This window comes from Nerophis lumbriciformis, linkage group LG09, assembly GCF_033978685.3.
Source record: "Nerophis lumbriciformis linkage group LG09, RoL_Nlum_v2.1, whole genome shotgun sequence".
Lineage (NCBI taxonomy): Eukaryota > Metazoa > Chordata > Actinopteri > Syngnathiformes > Syngnathidae > Nerophis > Nerophis lumbriciformis.
In genome coordinates, this window is record NC_084556.2 from 52,340,001 (window position 1) to 52,362,500 (window position 22,500).

The 22,500-nt window shown below is 40.6% G+C and overlaps 1 protein-coding gene across 1 annotated transcript in view; it reads left to right on the top strand.

The window, feature by feature from the left end:
- Positions 1–1,107: 1,107 nt before the first annotated feature.
- LOC133607194 (phosphoglucomutase-1-like) overlaps positions 1,108–22,500 on the top strand; it is a 55,099-nt gene continuing 33,706 nt past the window's right edge. The window contains exons 1-3 of the mRNA XM_061961663.2: positions 1,108–1,854; positions 16,302–16,464; positions 16,708–16,854. Of these exons, the coding sequence (XP_061817647.1) occupies positions 1,597–1,854; positions 16,302–16,464; positions 16,708–16,854 (568 nt within the window). The 5' untranslated portion in view covers positions 1,108–1,596. The remainder of the gene's footprint in view (positions 1,855–16,301; positions 16,465–16,707; positions 16,855–22,500) is intronic.

Consider the following 22,500-nt stretch of genomic DNA (forward strand, 5'->3'; position numbering starts at 1 on the left):
ATATATATATATATATATATATAACAAATAGTTATTTATATATATATACATATATATATATATATAAAACAAATAGTTATTTATACATCAATATATATGTGTATATATATATAAATAACTATTTATGTTTTTATTTACATATACAGTATATATATATATATATATAACATAAATAATTAATCATATATATATATATATATATAAATAACTTTATGTTTTTTACAACATATATATAAATATAAAAACATAAATAGTTATTTATATATATATGAAAAACATAAATAGTTCATTTTATATATATATATATATATATATATATATATAAATATATATATATATATATATATATCAATATATATAAATAACTATTTGTTTTTTATTTATATATATATACATATATATATAAAAACATAATTAGTTAATCATATATATATATATATATATATATATATATATATATATATATATATATATATATATATATATATATATATATATATATAAAGAACTATTTGTTTTTTTCACAACACATATATATATATATATATATATAAATAACTATGTTTTTTCACAACATACATATATGTTGTGAAAAAACATAAATAGTTATATATATATATATATATATATATATATATATATATATATATATGTATGTTATGAAAAAACATAAATAACTATTTATTTTTATATATATATATATATATATATATATATATAACTACCGTATTTTTCGTAGTATACGTCGCACCTGCCGAAAATGCATAATAAAGAAGGAAAAAAAACATTATGCAACTTTCATAAACTATGAAAAAAAACTGCGACTTATAGTCCGAAAAATACGGTATTTATGTTTTTTATGATAAATAAGTGCTGAATAGCTTTTTTTTCTCGCGCACTTCGCGTGCTTTCATGAATTCTTTGTGCCCCAGGTGTGCCCCAGACCCCAGTACAGTATTAGGTCTAGTGACGCCCCTGCTCTCAACGTTATTATTAGCTTGATCAATGCTTTTAATATGTTGTATTTTATTTAACTATAACTTTCATTCCGGCGTGGATGTCCTGCACTAAAAATTTAAATATATTCATAATCAGTATGCATCAATTTGTCTCCTAGGATTTGTTCCCAGGTTTGTAATTCAGCACTTGTAGGTGCAGTGCATGAACTCTAGAGGGCGGTGCATCTCTTTCATTAGACAGACTGGCGTCTTTAGGATTATTAGTCCTATGTTCCAACACACAGGTTGTGGGTGAAGTTCATGCCTGAAGGCTCCATTTTGGTGTGAGATGCCACCCGACCACAATACCACATCTATTATTAGATTCGTAAGAGTTTCTTTCCTTTGTCTGAAGTCCCGCTCGGGAACACCCAAACACGACTTTATGGCTCGGCTGGCAGGCTTGACAGTGATCTGGCCGCAACATGTGTGAAGGAGCGTCTTCAGTTTCTCCCTCTGCACAAAAACACAAGTTGGAAAGGTTATTTTAGGTGCTGTGAGGACCACAGTCCCCTGCGGGGGAAATAATAGGAGGAGCCAAGCTCTGATACTGTACCCTCCAAACAGTTTTTCCTCTGCCTTGCTTCAAAAGTTGGAGATGGACAGCGGTCCTCTGCGGGTTTTGACTGTCCCGACATCCCCGTACCCCGACCAGAGACCGGGCGCCAACGGCCTGAGGAGAAAAGTGCATATCTTCCGGACCCGGAGGAACTATCTGCACAACTTCATCCAGAGTATCTTCTCCTCCATTGACCTCCGTGACCGCCAGGGTTCCACGGTGGTGGTGGGCGGGGATGGACGCCACTTTAGCCAGGCGGCCATCGAGGTCATCGTGCAGATGGCCGCTGCCAACGGGGTCAGTCAAACCGTTTAACTTACTCTCTTTGTGTGTGTGGAGGTGTGTCGCTGTCACCGGCCCCAGGGTCCACTTACCTTTTGTCTTCAGGCACTCTTACGTGGAAGACCTTCTCATTTTAGATGAGGCGGTTTAGGCGGAAAGTGTCACCCAAAGCGGTTAAATGGACATTAAGAAGCATGATGAATAAATAGTACGTACCCTGCAAATTATTAACAAGTTGCCAAGATTTATTTCTAGAAATGTCCCTAGTTCATACTTGCCAACCTTGAGACCTCCGATTTCGGGAGGTGGGGGGAGGGGGGTGAGGGTGGGCGTGGTCGGGGTGGGACGGGGGCGTGGTTGGGGCGTGGCTAAAAGGGGAGGAGTATATTTACAGATAGAATTCACCAAGTCAAGTATTTCATAGATTATATATATATATATATAAGAAATACTTGACGTTCAGTGAATTCTAGCTATATATATATATATATACTAGAGATGCGCGGATAGGCAATTACTTCATTCCCCAACCGCATCAGAAAGTCGTCAACCACCCGCCATCCACCCGATCTAACATTTGATCAGAACCGCACCCGCCCGCCATCCGCCCGCACCCGCCCGTTGTTACATATCTAATATAGACGATGCAAGGCATTAGTGAGGTTATAAAGCTTTTGCCTGTTAAAGAAAGGAGACTGATCCAATGCAGCACAGACATTCGCGTGCCACGCTGTCACGACCCAGACGCACACCAGTGCGCAATCATATGGGAGCCGCGCTGAGCGCACCTCCAAGCGCGTCTCGCTGCCGGCGACGGCCGGGTATGGGCCCGACGCTCCAGCGCCATCCATTTTCAGGGCTAGTTGATTCGGCAGGTGGGTTGTTACACACTCCTTAGCGGGTTCCGACTTCCATGGCCACCGTCCTGCTCTCTATATCAACCAGGGTGAGCCCCACCCCTTTCGTGAGCGCACTGCGCGCGGAGTGACCCCTGTTACGCGCCCCCGGCAACAGGGGTGGCGGGCAGGTAAGCTGCGCGGGCGGAGCGCGTGGAGTGACCCCTGTTACAAGCCCCCGGCCACGGGGGTGGCGGGCAGGTAAGCTGCTTACCTGCTGCGCGTGACGCCGGCCGCGGCGAAGGCGGACGAGGCGGGGTGTCGGTGCAGTGGTGACCCTGGACGTGCGTCGGGCCCTTCTCGCGGATCGCCTCAGCTACGGCTCCCGGTGGGGCCCTCTCGGGGGAAGGGGCCTCGGTCCCGGACCCGGCGAGGCGTCCCTTCTCCGCTCCGTAAAAGTGTCCATCTCTTTCTTTTTTTTTCTTCTGTTGTGGCATATGCTGCAGGTGCCTGCTCGTTTTTCGTATGTGGGTAACAACATTTAACTATGTATATATATTTACCAATTGGTTTAACTGCCACCCGCCTGAATCTATTTAAAATCTAATTTTTTTTAATTTCAACCGCCCGACCCGACCCGACCCACGGATAAAATCTAATTTTTTTTAATTTCATTCGCCCGATCCGCGGATAATCCGCGGACTCCGCGGTTGTGCCCACAAACCGCGCATCTCTAATATATATATATATATATATATATATATACAGGTAAAAGCCAGTAAATTAGAATATTTTGAAAAACTTGATTTATTTCAGTAATTGCATTCAAAAGGTGTAACTTGTACATTATATTTATTCATTGCACACAGACTGATGCATTCAAATGTTTATTTCATTTAATTTTGATGATTTGAAGTGGCAACAAATGAAAATCCAAAATTCCGTGTGTCACAAAATTAGAATATTACTTAAGGCTAATACAAAAAAGGGATTTTTAGAAATGTTGGCCAACTGAAAAGTATGAAAATGAAAAATATGAGCATGTACAATACTCAATACTTGGTTGGAGCTCCTTTTGCCTCAATTACTGCGTTAATGCGGCGTGGCATGGAGTCGATGAGTTTCTGGCACTGCTCAGGTGTTATGAGAGCCCAGGTTGCTCTGATAGTGGCCTTCAACTCTTCTGCGTTTTTGGGTCTGGCATTCTGCATCTTCCTTTTCACAATACCCCACAGATTTTCTATGGGGCTAAGGTCAGGGGAGTTGGCGGGCCAATTTAGAACAGAAATACCATGGTCCGTAAACCAGGCACGGGTAGATTTTGCGCTGTGTGCAGGCGCCAAGTCCTGTTGGAACTTGAAATCTCCATCTCCATAGAGCAGGTCAGCAGCAGGAAGCATGAAGTGCTCTAAAACTTGCTGGTAGACGGCTGCGTTGACCCTGGATCTCAGGAAACAGAGTGGACCGACACCAGCAGATGACATGGCACCCCAAACCATCACTGATGGTGGAAACTTTACACTAGACTTCAGGCAACGTGGATCCTGTGCCTCTCCTGTCTTCCTCCAGATTCTGGGACCTCGATTTCCAAAGGAAATGCAAAATTTGCTTTCGTCAGAAAACATGACTTTGGACCACTCAGCAGCAGTCCAGCTGGTGTCGGTCCACTCTGTTTCCTGAGATCCAGGGTCAACGCAGCCGTCGACCAGCAAGTTTTAGAGCACTTCATGCTTCCTGCTGCTGACCTGCTCTATGGAGATGGAGATTTCAAGTTCCAACAGGACTTGGCGCCTGCACACAGCGCAAAATCTACCCGTGCCTGGTTTACGGACTATGGTATTTCTGTTCTAAATTGGCCCGCCAACTCCTCTGACCTTAGCCCCATAGAAAATTTGTGGGGTATTGTGAAAAGGAAGATGCAGAATGCCAGACCCAAAAACGCAGAAGAGTTGAAGGCCACTATCAGAGCAACCTGGGCTCTCATAACACCTGAGCAGTGCCAGAAACTCATCGACTCCATGCCACGCCGCATTAACGCAGTAATTGAGGCAAAAGGAGCTCCAACCAAGTATTGAGTATTGTACATGCTCATATTTTTCATTTTCATACTTTTCAGTTGGCCAACATTTCTAAAAATCCCTTTTTTGTATTAGCCTTAAGTAATATTCTAATTTTGTGACACACGGAATTTTGGATTTTCATTTGTTGCCACTTCAAATCATCAAAATTAAATGAAATAAACATTTGAATGCATCAGTCTGTGTGCAATGAATAAATATAATGTACAAGTTACACCTTTTGAATGCAATTACTGAAATAAATCAAGTTTTTCAAAATATTCTAATTTACTGGCTTTTACCTGTGTATATGTATATATATATATATATATATATATATATATATATATATATATATATATATATATAAAATAAATACTTGAATTTCAGTGTTCATTTATTTACACATATACACACACATAACACTCATCTACTCATTGTTGAGTTAAGGGTTGAATTGTCCATCCTTGTTCTATTCTCTGTCACTATTTTTCGAACCATGCTGAACACCCTCTCTGATGATGCATTGCTGTGTGGCACGCACAAAAGTGCTTTCATCAAATGCACTAGATGGCGGTATTGTCCTGTTTAAGAGTGTCACAACATTGCTGTTTACGGCAGACGAACTGCTTTACGGTATACAAAAACGTGACTGCTGTTGTTGTGTGTTGTTGCCGCGCTGGGAGGACGTTAATGAAACTGCCTAACAATAAACACACATAAGGAACCAAGAACTCGCCCTCCATCATTCTACAGTTATAACGGGATTGGGCAGTTATGCTGTTTAAATTGTGGGTTAATACTCAAATAAAATATTTGTTATTATGGACCTGAGTCCGCCTGAATTTCGGGAGATTTTCGGGAGAAAATTTGTCCCGGGAGGTTTTCGGGAGAGGCGCTGAATTTCGGAAGTCTCCCGGAAAATCCGGGAGGGTTGGCAAGTATGCCCTAGTTACGTATTTTACTCATTGACTAATCCTAATTTTAGCATGAATAATCGTTCTAGTCTACAAAACCCAAAACCAGTGACGTTGGCACGCTGTGTAAATCGTGAATAAAAAACACAATACAATGATTTGCAAATCCATCGAAGTTGGTTTTTGGCCTTGCCGCTTACGGCCGAGTCATACCCGAAGGCTATAAAAATGGGAGCCGTTACCTCCCTGCTTGGCACTCAGCATCAAGGGTTGGAATTGGGGGTTAAATCACCAAAAATGATTCCCGGGCGCGGCCACTGCTGCTGCCTACTACTCCCCTCACCTCCCAGGGGGTGAACAAGGGGTTGGGTCGAATGCAGAGGACACATTTCACCACACCTAGTGTGTCTGTGTGACTATTAGTGGTATTTTAACTTTACGTCATACTTGCCAACCTTGAGACCTCCGATTTCGGGAGGTGGGGGGAGGGGGGTGGGTGTGGGGGTGGTCGGGGTGGGACGGGGGCGTGGTTTGGGGCGTGGCTAAAAGGGGAGGGGTATATTTACAGCTAGAATTCACCAAGTCAAGTATTTCATATATATATATAAAATATATATATATATATATATATATATATATATATATAAGAAATACTTGACTTTCAGTGAATTCTATATATATATATATATATATATATATATATATATATATATATATATATATATATATTTTATTTTTATTTTTATTTTTTATTATATATATATTTTATTATATATTTTATTTTATATATATATATATATATATATAAATATATATATGTATATATATATATATATATATATATATATATATATATATATATATATATATATATATATATATATAAAATAAATACTTGAATTTCAGTGTTCATTTATTTACACATATACACACACATAACACTCATCTACTCATTGTTGAGTTAAGGGTTGAATTGTCCATTTGTTGACAAAGTGGTGACCCTCGCCCTGTCCTTGTTTGTGAACGACTGAGCATTTCATGGAAGCTGCTTTTATACCTGTGGGGGGGGGGTGCGTGGCCTGCGGACCTGCAGTGAAGCGGGGTCACCTGTCACTCTGTTAAAAGGCAGGGAAGTTGGTGGTGGAGCGAGAGAGAGAGAGAGAAAGAGACCAAGAGACTTGCTGAAAAGCACAAACAAAAAAAAGACTTAAAAATAAAACAGTGTCCAAACCCTGAAACGGAGCGGTCATGTCGGTGATTGGTGGTCCGAGGAACCCGGAGGGAAGAAACCTCCATAATACCTAATCATGGCACCCACCTGTTCCCAGTTAGCCTGTTCACCTGTGGGATGTTCCAAATAAGTGTTTGATGAGCATTCCCTTAACTTTCCCAGTCTTTTTTGCCACTTGTGCCAGCTTTTTTCGAAACATTGAATTCCAAATTAGCTAATATTTGCATAAAAAATAACAAAGTTTACCAGTTCGAACGTTAAATATCTTGTCTTTGCAGTCTATTCAATTGAATATAAGTTGAAAAGGATTTGTTGTATTCTGTTTTTATTTACCATTTACACAATGTGACAACTTCACTGCTTTTGGGTTTTGTAGTTCAAAATTGGCAAATAAGATATTTTTGGGATACATGATAATATAATATTTTGATTTTGATGATATTGAATTTTAAAAAGATATGCGATTGCATGCAGTACATGTTTTTTAATATCGAAAGGGAAAGAACAAATATATTTAATAGGAAAAGATTAAGCATTTTATTAACACATAAAATAATGTAGCACCCAGAGGTGTGGACTCGAGTCACATGACTTGGACTCGAGTCAGACTCGAGTCATGAATTTGATGACTTTAGACTCAACTTGACAAAATGTAAAAAGACTTGCAACTCGACTTAGACTTTAACATCAATGACTTGTGACTTCACTTGGACTTGAGCCTTTTGAATTGACATGACTTGACATGACTTGCTACTTTCCCCAAAACCCAAAGATGAAAAAGTTATTCGGGAGCGCTCCGTATTTTTCATTGTGTACTTGTCTATCAGCGTTGCGTGTGTCAGCTGGTGTGCTCTCAGTACAACAGCCAATCAAATTAGATCTACTTTGTTTTCATCACACAGCATTCATCCAATCAAATTGCAGGACAACCAACGAAGAAGACATGTCCAAACCACACGCCAGTGAACAAAAAATGATGCCTAAAATCATTTCGTTTGGGTATAAAAATTACGAGGTGGTCAACACAAAACGGTTTGCAGTATGCAACACATGCGGTTCCAAAATGACTGATGGAGAGGCAACAACTTCCAACTTCGTCCGGCATTTGAAGTTGCACAAAGAACGGTAAGTTTTGAATGAAAGATAACGTTTATTGGCTAAGTAACGTGACTTTTATTTGCTGTGTAGTTAAATCAGTGAGGCTGTAAACTCACTGCTAACGTTATAACGTTATTGCAAACACGGGAATCTGTTGCAGTTCACTACCTTATTCATACTTTTTGTTCAGTGATTTTTTTTAAGCAGGGTTACGTTAGTCAATATATCACACGTAACGTTAGACGGCGGTCAGCAGCACCGCGTATTTTAGCCACCTAAAAAAAGACAAAAATAGTCAAATAAAGGTCAGTTAAAATGTATACTATATTATGAATATGTGTACCGTTTTAGCTAGCTTTCTGACATACTGTTGGTTGTTTACCTCAGTGGTCCCCAGCCACCGGGCCGCGGCCCGGTACTGGTCCGTGGATCGATTGGTATCGGGCCGCACAAGAAATATATGTATATATTTTTTTCTTTTTTTAATTAAATCAACATAAAAAACACAAGATACACTTACAAGTAGTGCACCAACCCAAAACAACTCTCTCCCCCCTTTTGTTCTGGGCATTGAACATGAAGACTCTTCCTTCACTGTTCCGAGTGGCCATGAGAGTCTTGGCAGTGCCTGCCTCCAGTGCTCCAGTGGAGCGAGTTTTCAGCCATGGTGGCATCATACTACGCCCCCATCGTGCACAAATGACTGACAGACTCTTGGCTAATTTGGTCTTTTGCAAATGCAATGCAGCATAGGGCCCTGACATATAAAAAGTACAACTTTTTTGTTATGTTCACGTATATGTCATGTTTTTTCAATGTTAACACTTTTGTACAAATAAGTACATTTGCACTTTATTTTTCAATGTGTTTGTTCTGTAAAGGAATGAGTTAATGTTTAAAATGACTGGTTAATAGTGCTATTATGAAGTGCAATGTCAGCACAATTTTCTTTCCTGCAATTTAAAATGCACTTGTTTTAATAAATAAATACAGCGTTTGAAAAGCATACACAATCTGTGTTAATATATTAGTCTGTGGTTAAAAGGACTTGAAAGGACTCGAAACTCAAAATGCAGGACTTAGGACTTGACTTGAGACTTTCCAGTCTTGACTTTGGACTTGACTCGGGGCTTGCCTGTCTTGACTCGGGACTTGACTCGGACTTGAGGGCAAAGACTTGAGACTTACTTGTGACTTGCAAAACAATGACTTGGTCCCACCTCTGCCATTTACACAACGTGACAACTTCACTGCTCTTGGGTTTTGTAGTTCAAAATTGGCAAATAAGATATTTTTGGAATACATGATAATATAATATTTTGATTTTGATGATATTGAATTTTAAAAAGATATGTGATTGCATGCAGTACATGTTTTTTAATGTCGAAAGGGAAAGAACAAATATATTTAATAGGAAAAGTCATACCAAAGACTATAAAAATGGGACCCATTACCTCCCTGCTTGGCACTCAGCATCAAGGGTTGGAATTGGGGGTTAAATCACCAAAAATGATTCCCGGGCGCGGCCATTGCTGCTGCCCACTACTCCCCTCACCTCCCAGGGGGTGATCAAGGGTGATGGGTCAAATGCAGAGAATAATTTCGCCACACCTAGTGTGTGTGTGTGACAATCATTGGTACTTTAAGTTTAACTTTAACTTTAAAAGATTAAGCATTTTATTAACACATAAAATAATGTAGCACCCGGTGCAGCTTTACTGTTCGGGCCCTAACAATGTTCGATTTCAGAATAAAATACTTATTCCTACCTTAAAAGTCTTAATTTAGGATGTCTTACCAAGTAGAATGATATGTTCATGCACATTGTTAATTCCACAACTTTTTAGCATTTTTTTTTCTCCTAAAATGTAGTTTTTTAGCTGATATTATATACAATGTTTTTATATATTATTTTGTATACGTTATATATATTTTATACTGATATATATTGTACAATAAGTAGATTTTCATAGAGAATAATTCGTTTTACATGCAGAAAACATGCAAAATATTTATAATTTATGAATGGAATAAATAAACATCCCTTTTATATTTATTAATGACTTTTTGTTGGCGAAGAAGAGCCACGTAGTTGCCACATTCGTACTTGCTACGAGTTTTCTTTCCTTCCACAGTGTTTCTCACCTTCTTTATCTAAGTGCTATTACCTTCTTTGAACCCGCAGTGGATTATTTTGTTGCTTGGGTTTTTTTGTGGCTTATTTTTATTTTTTTGAGCATTTGATTCCGCACTATGATAGGCAGGCAGCATGCGCAATGTGAGGCCTGTAAATAACCCAGAGAGCACATGGAAACAGTAGCAATGTTTAGGAGAAAATAGTATTTAAAATGCGATTCAATGATCATTTTGCATTACTATGACAACTAATATTAATGTATACTCCTAGGCTATGCTAGTATACAGAATGATGTATACTGTTTATGTACACAAACATGTGTATACAGTAGTACCTTAACTTCCAATCTTAATTGGTTCTATGCTTGAGTTCTTAACTCAAAACACTTGTATCTCAAATCAACATCTTCAGCAGATATATGAACATAAAAACATGTGCTAGGTCAAAAGAATGTATACAACATTTCAGTAAAAACAACTTAAAAACAAGTACAAAGCCCAATAGAAACAGTTTTTCAATCCTTTATAATGGTCTGAAATTCCCCCAACGGGATCATCTCAGGTATCCTTCTGTCAGTTATTCCAAGACCACGGAGCAGCAAATCTGAAAGGTTTTTCTTCCAAGATTTGTGTTGGCTCGAGGAACAAACATGCTACTTATGTCCTGAGACCTTAAGAAGTAGCGAGTGGAATTTTTACACATAAAAGAACACAACGAAGGGGGAACCAGACCGAATATTTGGCAGTCACGTTGTTAGGATATGCGAATGTCGATCGTTAGCTGATACACACAATAAAAAATAAATTACTTAGATATATGGTCAAAAGAATGCATAAAACATTTCAGTAAAAACAACTTAAAAACAAGTACAAAGCCCAAAAGAAACCGTTTTTCAATCCTTTAAAATTGTCTGAAATTCCCCCAACGGGATCATCTCAGGTATCCTTCTGTCAGTTATTCCAAGACAACAGACCAACAAATCTGAAATGTTTTTTTTCCAAAATTTGTATTGGCTCGAGGAACAAACATGCTACTTATGTCCTGAGACCTTAAGAAGTAGCGAGTGGAATTTTTACACATAAAAGAACACAACGAAGGGGGAACCAGACCGAATATTTGGCAGTCACGTTGTTAGGATATGCGAATGTCGATCGTTAGCTGACACACACAATAAAAAATAAATTACTTAGATATATGGTCAAAAGAATGTATAAAACATTTCAGTAAAAACAACTTAAAAACAAGTACAAAGCCCAATAGAAACAGTTTTTCAATCCTTTATAATGGTCTGAAATTCCCCCAAAGGGATCATCTCAGGTAACCTCAGATCCTTCTGTCAGTTATTCCAAGACCACGGAGCAGAAAATCTGAAAGGTTTTTTTTCCAAGATTTGTGTTGGCTCGAGGAACAAACATGCTACTCATGTCCTGCGACCTTAAGAAGTAGCGAGTGGAATTTTTACACATAAAAGAACACAACGAAGGGGGAACCAGACCGAATATTTGGCAGTCATGTTGTTAGGATATGCGAATGTCGATCGTTAGCTGACGCACACAAATAAAAAATAAATTACTTAGATATATGAACATAAAAACATGTGCTAGGTCAAAAAATGTATAAAACGTTTCAGTAAAAACAAGTACAAAGCCCAATAGAAACAGTTTTTTAATCCTTTATAATGGTCTGAAATTCCCCCAAAGTGATCATCTCAGGTATCCTTCTGTCAGTTATTCCAAGACCACGGAGCAGCAAATCTGAAAGGTTTTTCTTTCAAGATTTGTGTTGGCTCGAGGAAGAAACATGCTACTTATGTCCTGCGACCTTAAGAAGTAACGAGTGGAATTTTTACACATAAAAGAACACAACGAAGGGGGAACCAGACCGAATATTTGGCAGTCACGTTGTTAGGATATGCGAATGTCGATCGTTAGCTGACACACACAAATAAAAAATAAATAACTTAGATATATGGTCAAAAGAATGTATACAACATTTCAGTAAAAACAACTTAAAAACAAGTACAAAGCCCAATAGAAACAGTTTTTCGATCCTTTAAAATGGTCTGAAATTCCCCCATATGGATCATCTCAGGTATCCTGTCAGTTATTCCAAGACCACGGAGCAGAAAATCTGAAAGGTTTTTTCCCAAGATTTGTGTTGGCTCGAGGAACAAACATGCTACTTATGTCCTTAAGAAGTAGTGAGTGGAATCTCTACACATAAAAGAACACAACGAAGGGGGAACCAGACCGAATATTTGGCAGTCACGTTGTTAGGATATGCGAATGTCGATCGTTAGCTGATACACACAAATAAAAAATAAATTACTTAGATGTATGAACATAAAAACATGTGCTAGGTCAAAAAATTTATAAAACGTTTCAATAAAAACAAGTACAAAGCCCAATAGAAACAGTTTTTCAATCCTTTAAAATGGTCTGAAATTCCCCCAACGGGATCATCTCAGGTATCCTTCTGTCAGTTATTCCAAGACAACAGACCAACAAATCTGAAATGTTTTTCTTCCAAGATTTGTGTTGGCTCGAGGAACAAACATGCTACTTATGTCCTGAGACCTTAAGAAGTAGCGAGTGGAATTTTTACACTTAAAAGAACACAACGAAGGGGGAACCAGACCGAATATTTGGCAGTGATGTTGTTAGGATATGCGAATGTCGATCGTTAGCTGATACACACAATAAAAAATACATTACTTAGATATATGGTCAAAAGAATGTATACAACATTTCAGTAAAAACAACTTAAAAACAAGTACAAAGCCCAATAGAAACAGTTTTTCGATCCTTTAAAATGGTCTGAAATTCCCCCAACGGGATCATCTCAGGTATCCTTCTGTCAGTTATTCCAAGACAACAGACCAACAAATCTGAAATGTTTTTCTTCCAAGATTTGTGTTGGCTCGAGGAACAAACATGCTACTTATGTCCTGAGACCTTAAGAAGTAGCGAGTGGAATTTTTACACTTAAAAGAACACAACGAAGGGGGAACCAGACCGAATATATGGCAGTCATGTTGTTAGGATATGCGAATGTCGATCGTTAGCTGACGCACACAATAAAAAATAAATTACTTAGATATATGGTCAAAAGAATGCATAAAACATTTCAGTAAAAACAACTTAAAAACAAGTACAAAGCCCAATAGAAACAGTTTTTCAATCCTTTAAAATGGCCTGAAATTCCCCCAAATTGATCATCTCAGGTAACCTCAGATCCTTCTGTCAGTTATTCCAAGACCACGGAGCAGCAAATCTGAAAGGTTTTTCTTCCAAGATTTGTGTTGGCTCGAGGAACAAACATGCTACTTATGTCCTGCGACCTTAAGAAGTAGCGAGTGGAATTTTTACACATAAAAGAACACAACGAAGGGGGAACCAGACCGAATATTTGGCAGTCACGTTGTTAGGATATGCGAATGTCGATCGTTAGCTGACACACACAAATAAAAAATAAATTACTTAGATATATGGTCAAAAGAATGTATACAACATTTCAGTAAAAACAACTTCAAAACAAGTACAAAGCCCAAAAGAAACCGTTTTTCAATCCTTTAAAATTGTCTGAAATTCCCCCAACGGGATCATCTCAGGTATCCTTCTGTCAGTTATTCCAAGACAACAGACCAACAAATCTGAAATGTTTTTCTTCCAAGATTTGTGTTGGCTCGAGGAACAAACATGCTACTTATGTCCTGAGACCTTAAGAAGTAGCGAGTGGAATTTTTACACATAAAAGAACACAACGAAGGGGGAACCAGACCGAATATTTGGAAGTCACGTTGTTAGGATATGCGAATGTCGATCGTTAGCTGATACACACAATAAAAAATAAATTACTTAGATATATGGTCAAAAGAATGTATAAAACATTTCAGTAAAAACAACTTAAAAACAAGTACAAAGCCCAATAGAAACAGTTTTTCAATCCCTTAAAATTGTCTGATATTCCCCCAAATGGATCATCTCAGGTATCCTTTTGTCAGTTATTCCAAGACCACGGAGCAGCAAATCTGAAAGGTTTTTCTTCCAAGATTTGTGTTGGCTCGAGGAACAAACATGCTACTTATGTCCTGCGACCTTAAGAAGTAGCGAGTGGAATTTTTACACATAAAAGAACACAACGAAGGGGGAACCAGACCGAATATTTGGCAGTCATGTTGTTAGGCTATGCTAATGTCAATTGTTAGCTGACACACACAAATAAAAAATATATGAACATAAAAACATGTGCTAGGTCAAAAAAATTATAAAACCTTTCAATAAAAACAAGTACAAAGCCCAATAGGAAGTGTTTTTCAATCTTTTAAAATGGTCTGAAATTCCCCCAAAGTGATCATCTCAGGTATCCTTCTGTCAGTTATTCCAAGACCACGGAGCAGCAAATCTGAAAGGTTTTTCTTCCAAGATTTGTGTTGGCTCGAGGAACAAACATGCTACTTATGTCCTTAAGAAGTAGCGAGTGGAATCTCTACACATAAAAGAACATAACTAAGGGGGAACCGGACCGAATATTTGGCAGTCACGTTGTTAGGATATGCGAATGTTGATCGTTAGCTGATACACACAATAAAAAATAAATTACTTAGATATATGGTCAAAAGAATGCATAAAACATTTCAGTAAAAACAACTTAAAAACAAGTACAAAGCCCAAAAGAAACCGTTTTTCAATCCTTTAAAATTGTCTGAAATTCCCCCAACGGGATCATCTCAGGTATCCTTCTGTCAGTTATTCCAAGACAACAGACCAACAAATCTGAAATGTTTTTTTTCCAAAATTTGTATTGGCTCGAGGAACAAACATGCTACTTATGTCCTGAGACCTTAAGAAGTAACGAGTGGAATTTTTACACATAAAAGAACACAACGAAGGGGGAACCAGACCGAATATTTGGCAGTCACGTTGTTAGGATATGCGAATGTCGATCGTTAGCTGACACACACAAATAAAAAATAAATTACTTAGATATATAGTCAAAAGAATGTATACAACATTTCAGTAAAAACAACTTAAAAACAAGTACAAAGCCCAATAGAAACAGTTTTTCAATCCTTTATAATGGTCTGAAATTCCCCCAAAGGGATCATCTCAGGTAACCTCAGATCCTTCTGTCAGTTATTCCAAGACCATGGAGCAGCAAATCTGAAAGGTTTTTTTCGCAAGATTTGTGTTGGCTCGAGGAACAAACATGCTACTTATGTCCTGAGACCTTAAGAAGTAGCGAGTGGAATTTTTACACATAGAAGAACACAGCGAAGGGGGAACCAGACCGAATATTTAGCAGTCATGTTGTTAGGCTATGCTAATGTCAATTGTTAGCTGACACACACAAATAAAAAATATATGAACATAAAAACATGTGCTAGGTCAAAAAAATTATAAAACCTTTCAATAAAAACAAGTACAAAGCCCAATAGGAACAGTTTTTCAATCTTTTAAAATGGTCTGAAATTCCCCCAAAGTGATCATCTCAGGTATCCTTCTGTCAGTTATTCCAAGACCACAGAGCAGCAAATCTGAAAGGTTTTTTCCCAAGATTTGTGTTGGCTCGAGGAACAAACATGCTACTTATGTCCTTAAGAAGTAGCGAGTGGAATCTCTACACATAAAAGAACACAATGAAGGGGGAACCAGACCGAATATTTGGCAGTCACGTTGTTAGGATATGCGAATGGCGATCGTTAGCTGACACACACAAATAAAAAATAAATTACTTAGATATATGGTCAAAAGAATGTATAAAATATTTCAGTAAAAACAACTTAAAAACAAGTACGAAGCCCGATAGAAACAGTTTTTCAATCCTTTAAAATGGTCTGAAATTCCCCCAAAGGGATCATCTCAGGTAACCTCAGATCCTTCTGTCAGTTATTCCAAGACCACGGAGCAGCAAATCTGAAAGGTTTTTTCCCAAGATTTGTGTTGGCTCGAGGAACAAACATGCTACTTATGTCCTTAAGAAGTAGCGAGTGGAATCTCTACACATAAAAGAACATAACTAAGGGGGAACCGGACCGAATATTTGGCAGTCATGTTGTTAGGATATGCGATCGTTAGCTGACACATTTATTGGCTGCAACGTGACTCCACGGGATGTTACGTGCAAACCAAAACACATGCTAACTCTCCCGCATAACATTTTTCTACCTGTGTGACATCTCCCCAGGTGGGCCGTCTCATCGTCGGACACAACGGGTTAATGTCCCCTGCGGCCGGCTCCTGCGTGATCAGGAAATCCAAAGCCATGGGTGGCATCCTCCTCAGCGCCGGTCGTCGCCCCGCAGGGCCGGATGGAGACTTTGGCATCAAGTTCAACTCAGCAAACGGAGGTACGGCAGTTGGACTGGAGGAAGTATGCGGGCGCACCAGCCAAGAGGGGTAATGTAGCTCGGGGGAACGCAGACCGGGATGTAGAAAGCCGCACACCACTCAGATCCCGAAGGAGGTTGGGACGAAGGAAAGCTTAGAACTCATTAAAGACAAACATGCCCGTCATATTTCTCCTCGATGTGAATATGCAGACCTGTGATTCCTTGTCAAATATAACACTAGAGTCATGCTGCCTCGTCCAGGACCAGCCAGTGAAGCTGTCACCGGCAAGATCTACCAGGTCAGCAGAACCCTTGAAGAGTTTGCCATCTGCCCAGGACTCCGGGTGGATCTAACCACTCTGGGCAAACAGACCTTCGACTTGGAGAACAAGTTCAAACCTTTCACAGGTACAAAAATAAATAGATAAAATATACACATGTGTGTGTGTGTGTGTGGGTGTGTGTTTATACATATATACTACTTACTTAGGCTTTAGTATTCCCTGAGGAACATAGGCCGCCGACGAAAGCCTTCTATCCATTCCGGTCTTGTGCCCTTCGGTCGAGTTGTTGCCATGACAGCCCCTCAGCCCTCGTCTCCTGTTCCGTGCTTCTTCTCCAGGTTGTTCTTGGTCTCCCTCTGTTTCTTTTTCCCTCTGGGTTCCATGTTAGTGCCTGTTTGGTGATTGATTTATTGGGTTTTCTGAGTGCGTGGCCTATCCAGCCCCACTTCCTTCTCCTGATTTGCAGTTCCACTGGTTCTTGTTCGGTGAGTTCCCACAAATTGACATTGGTTTGATTGATTGGTTGAAGCTTTTATTAGTAGATTGCACAGTACAGTACATATTTCGTACAATTGACCACTCAATGGTAACACCCGAATAAGTTTTTCAACTTGTTTAAGTCGGGGTCCACGTAAATCAATTCATGGTAATGGTGATGGTGTCTGGCCAGTAGACTCCTAGGACCTGACGGAGGCAACGGTTTACGAATGTCTGTCGTTTAGTGAGTATGCTATCGGTGGTTTTCCATGTTTCTGATCCGTACAGCAGGATGGATTTGACATTTGAGTTCAATATTTTCAGTTTGGTTTTGAGAGAAATGTTTTTTGCTCTGATGGCTTCCTCTGGCCAAGATCTTCAGCTCTCGCTGGATCGGTTCGCAGCCGAGTGTGAAGCGACTGGGATGGGAATCAGCACCTCCAAGTCCGAGTCCATGGTTCTCTCCCGGAAAAGGGTGGAGTGCCATCTCCGGGTTGGGGAGGAGATCTTGCCCCAAGTGGAGGAGTTCAAGTACCTCGGAGTCTTGTTCACGAGTGGGGGAAGAGTGGATCGTGAGATCGACAGGCGGATCGGTGCGGCATCTTCAGTAATGCGGATGCTGTATCGATCCGTTGTGGTGAAGAAGGAGCTGAGCCGGAAGGCAAAGCTCTCAATTTACGTCGATCTACGTTCCCATCCTCACCTATGGTCATGAGCTTTGGGTTATGACCGAAAGGACAAGATCACGGGTACAAGCGGCCGAAATGAGTTTCCTCCGCCGGGTGGCGGGGCTCTCTCTTAGAGATAGGGTGAGAAGCTCTGTCATCTGGGGGGAGCTCAAAGTAAAGCCACTGCTCCTCCACATGGAGAGGAGCCAGATGAGGTGGTTCGGGCATCTGGTCAGGATGCCACCCGATCGCCTCCCTCGGGAGGTGTTTAGGGCACGTCCGACCGGTAGGAGGCCACGGGGAAGACCCAGGACACGTTGGGAAGACTATGTCTCCCGGCTGGCCTGGGAACGCCTCGGGATCCCCCGGGAGGAGCTGGACAAAGTGGCTGGGGAGAGGGGAAGTCTGGGCTTCCCTGCTTAGGCTGCTGCCCCCGCGACCCGACCTCGGATAAGCGGAAGAAGATGGATGGATGGATGGATCTTAAGCCCAAGAAATGCAGCAGCTCTTTGTAGTTTTTGTGATTTGTCCTGCATCTGTTGGTGAGTGTGAGCCAGGGGAGCTAGATCGTCTGCAAAGTCTAGGTCCTCCAGTTGTTCGGTAAGGCTCCACATTATGCCGGTTTTGCTGTTTTTGGTTGTTTGGTTCATGGTCCACTCAAGACAGAGGAGGAAAAGGAAAGGTGAGAGCAGACATCCTTGCCGCACCCCAGTCAGGACCTCGAAGGCCTCCGATGGGCATCCGTCATGTAGGACACGACATCGTAGTGGCGGCCGGGCGGTCCATGCGTGCTGTGGCCTCCCGGCAACACCGCCTTATAGTCCTTATATTTGTTCAGCCAACCCTTTTAAGTTATGGTTTTGTAGTCATAATGGGCAGCGATTGGGTCATGCCTTAATAGCTGTTCAGCCAACCCTTTTAAGTTACAGTTCAGTAGTTAACATGGGCGGTGATTGCGTCATGCCTTAGTAGCTGTCCAGCCAACATAGGTGCTCTTGATGATGTTGATGAGCTTCGGTGGGATGCCATAGTGTGCCATCAGCTTCCACAGTGTCTCACGGTCGACACTGTCAAACACCTTTTCAAAGTCTATAAAATTAATATATACCGGTGAGTTCCAGGTGGCAATAAATACTGATAAAGTTGAGGAATGCTCATCAAACACTTATTTGGAACATCCCACAGGTGTGCAGGCTAATTGGGAACAGGTGGGTGCCATGATTGGGTGTAAAAACAGCTTCCCAAAAAATGCATAGTCTTTCACAAGAAAGGATGTGACCCCTTTGTCCACAACTGCGTGAGCAAATAGTCAAACAGTTTAAGAACAACGTTTCTCAAAGTGCAATTGCAAGAAATTTAGGGATTTCAACATCTACGGTCCATAATATCATCAAAAGGTTCAGAGAATCTGGAGAAATCACTCCACGTAAGCGGAAACCAACATTGAATGACCGTGACCTTCGATCCCTCAGACGGCACTGTATCAAAAACCGACATCAGTCTCTAAAGGATATCACCACATGGGCTCAGGAACACTTCAGAAAACCACTGTCACTAAATACAGTTGGTTGCTACATCTGTAAGTGCAAGTTAAAGCTCTACTATGCAAAGCGAAAGCCATTTATCAACAACACCCAGAAACGCCGCCGGCTTCTCTGGGCCCGAGATCATCTAAGATGGACTCATGCAAAGTGGAAAAGTGTTCTGTGGTCTGACGAGTCCACATTTCAAATTGTTTTTGGAAATATTCGACATTGTGTCATCCGGACCAAAGGGGAAGCGAACCATCCAGACTGTTATCGACGCAAAGTTGAAAAGCCAGCATCTGTGATGGTATGGGGGTGCATTAGTGCCCAAGACATGGGTAACTTACACATCTGTAAAGGCACCATTAATGCTGAAAGGTTTTGGAACAACATATGCTGCCATCGAAGCGCCGTTTTTTTCATGGACGCCCCTGCTTATTTCAACAAGACAATGCCAAGCCACATTCAGCACGTGTTACAACAGCGTGGCTTCGTAAAAAAAAGAGTGCGGGTACTTTCCTGGACCACCTGCAGTCCAGACCTGTCTCCCATTGAAAATGTGTGGCACATTATGAAGCGTAAAATACGACAGGACTGTTGAACGACTGAAGCTCAACATAAAACAAGAATGGGAAAGAATTCCACTCTCAAAGCTTCAACAATTAGTTTCCTCAGTTCCCAGTCGTTTATTGAGTGTTGTTAAAAGAAAAGGTGACGTAACAGTGGTGAACACGCCCTTTCCAAACTACTTTGGCACGTGTTGCAGCCATGAAATTCTAAGTTAATTAGGGCCCGCATGGCCCATTGCATAAGGACTCCCAAAGGGAGTCCTTATGCAATGGGACATAATTAGGGCCCGCATGGCCCATTGTATAAGGACTCCCAAAGGGAGTCCTTATGCAAGGACTTATTGACCTATTGAAGGACCTATTGAATTTGTAATTAGGGCCCGCATGGCCCATTGTATAAGGACTATGCAATGGGACATAAGGACCTATTGAATTTGTAAGGTTTTATTATTATTATTATTCCGCAACTTTGCGCTGTAATTTGACCCCCTTAGCATGTTTCAAAACTCACCAAATTTTACACACACATCAGTAATATACGGCAAAACTTTTTATCAAAAAAACAAACCCCAAAACTCAAAATTGCGCTCTAGCACCCCCTAGAAAGAAAACCTCTATGTAGGTCTTACTTAGACCTACTTTTCATTAATTAATTTCCTCGGGCAAAAATCAACAGGAAGTTGGCAATTCCCCCTTCAAGACAAAAATGTACTAAAAACAGTCACTTTTGCCTCTTTGAGCTGTAATTTGACCCCCTTAACATGCTTCAAAACTCACCGAACTGAACGCACACATCAAGACTGGCAGAAATTGCGATCTAATAAAAAAACCTAACCCCAAATCTCAAAATTGCGCTCTAGAGCAATTTTTGAATAAAACGGAGAAAAAACTGCTTCTCGGAAGAAGAAAATGACAAAACTGCCTGTAACCCCCACTGGGAAGGTCGGAGAGACATGAAACAAAAACCTCTATGTAGGTCTCACTTAGACCTACATTTCATAAATTGACAACCCCCTGCAAAAATCAACAGGAAGTTTGCTATTCCCCCTTCTAAACAACATTTTTGTAAAAACCGGTCACCTTTCTTCAAACATTATCTCCTCTGAGCGTGTTTGTCGTTTCGGCTTCAAACTAACACAGGAGAGTGATTGAACCCTTCTGATGAAAAGTTATCGAAAGAGTTTTAATAACTGCTCCGGTTTTGATTTTATGACCCTTCAAAGAACCGCTGCGCTGATGCTGCTGCACTGCTGTTTTTTTAAGATGGCTGCTTAAAAGCAGGAAGCACCAGCATGCCCACACTATGCAGACAAGGTAGGTACACTAGACAAAAGTATTGGGACAATTCGGACTAAAAGTAGACAAAAGTTTTGGGACACTTATGACTACCACTGGACAAAAGTATTGGGACACTTAGGACTAGCACATGCCAAATACGCGGGCCCGACCAATGCTGCTTGCAGCTTTAATTAGGGACCGCAATGTCCCTTTGGGACAGAGGACCCTATTGTATTTTGTGTGTTTTATTATTATTCCGCCGCCTCTTTGAGCTGTAATTTGACCCCCTTAACATGCTTCAAAACTCACCATATTTGACACACACATCAGGACTGGTGAAATTTGCCATCGAATCAAAAAAACCAAACCCCAAAACTCAAAATTGCGTTCTAGCGCACCCTAAAACCTCTATGTAGGTCTGACTTAGACCTATATTTCATACATTGACATCCTTCAGCAAAAATCAACAGGAAGTTGGCAATTCCCCCTTCAAAACTAAATTTTAGTAAAAACAGTCACTTTTGCCTCTTTGAGCTGTAATTTGACCCCCTTAATGCTTCAAAATTCACCAAACTGGACACACAAAATAGGACTGGCAAACATTGCGATTTCAATCAATCAATCAATCAATGTTTATTTATATAGCCCTAAATCACAAGTGTCTCAAAGGGCTGCACAAGCCACAACGACATCCTCGGTATAGCCCACATAAGGGCAAGGAAAAACTCACCCCAGTGGGACGTCGATGTGAATGACTATGAGAAACCTTGGAGAGGACCGCATATGTGGGTAACCCCCCCCCTCTAGGGAGACCGAATGCAATGGATGTCGAGTGGGTCTAACATAATATTGTGAGAGTCCAGTCCATAGTGGATCCAGCATAACAGTAAGAGTCCAGTCCACAGTGGGGTCAGCAGGAAACCATCCCGAGCGGAGACGGGTCAGCAGCGCAGAGATGTTCCCAACCAATATACAGGCGAGCGGTCCACCCCGGGTCCCGACCCCGGACAGCCAGCACCCCATCCATGGCCACCGGATCTGTGTGTCTTCCCCTCCACAAGGGATAGGGGGCAGCAGAGGAGAAAAGAAAAGAAACGGCAGATCAACTGGTCTAAAAAAAGGGGGGCTATTCAAAGGCTAGAGTATACAAATGAGTTTTAAGATGGGACTTAAATGCTTCTACTGAGGTAGCATCTCTAATTGTTACCGGGAGGGCATTCCATAGTGCTGGAGCCCGAATAGAAAACGCTCT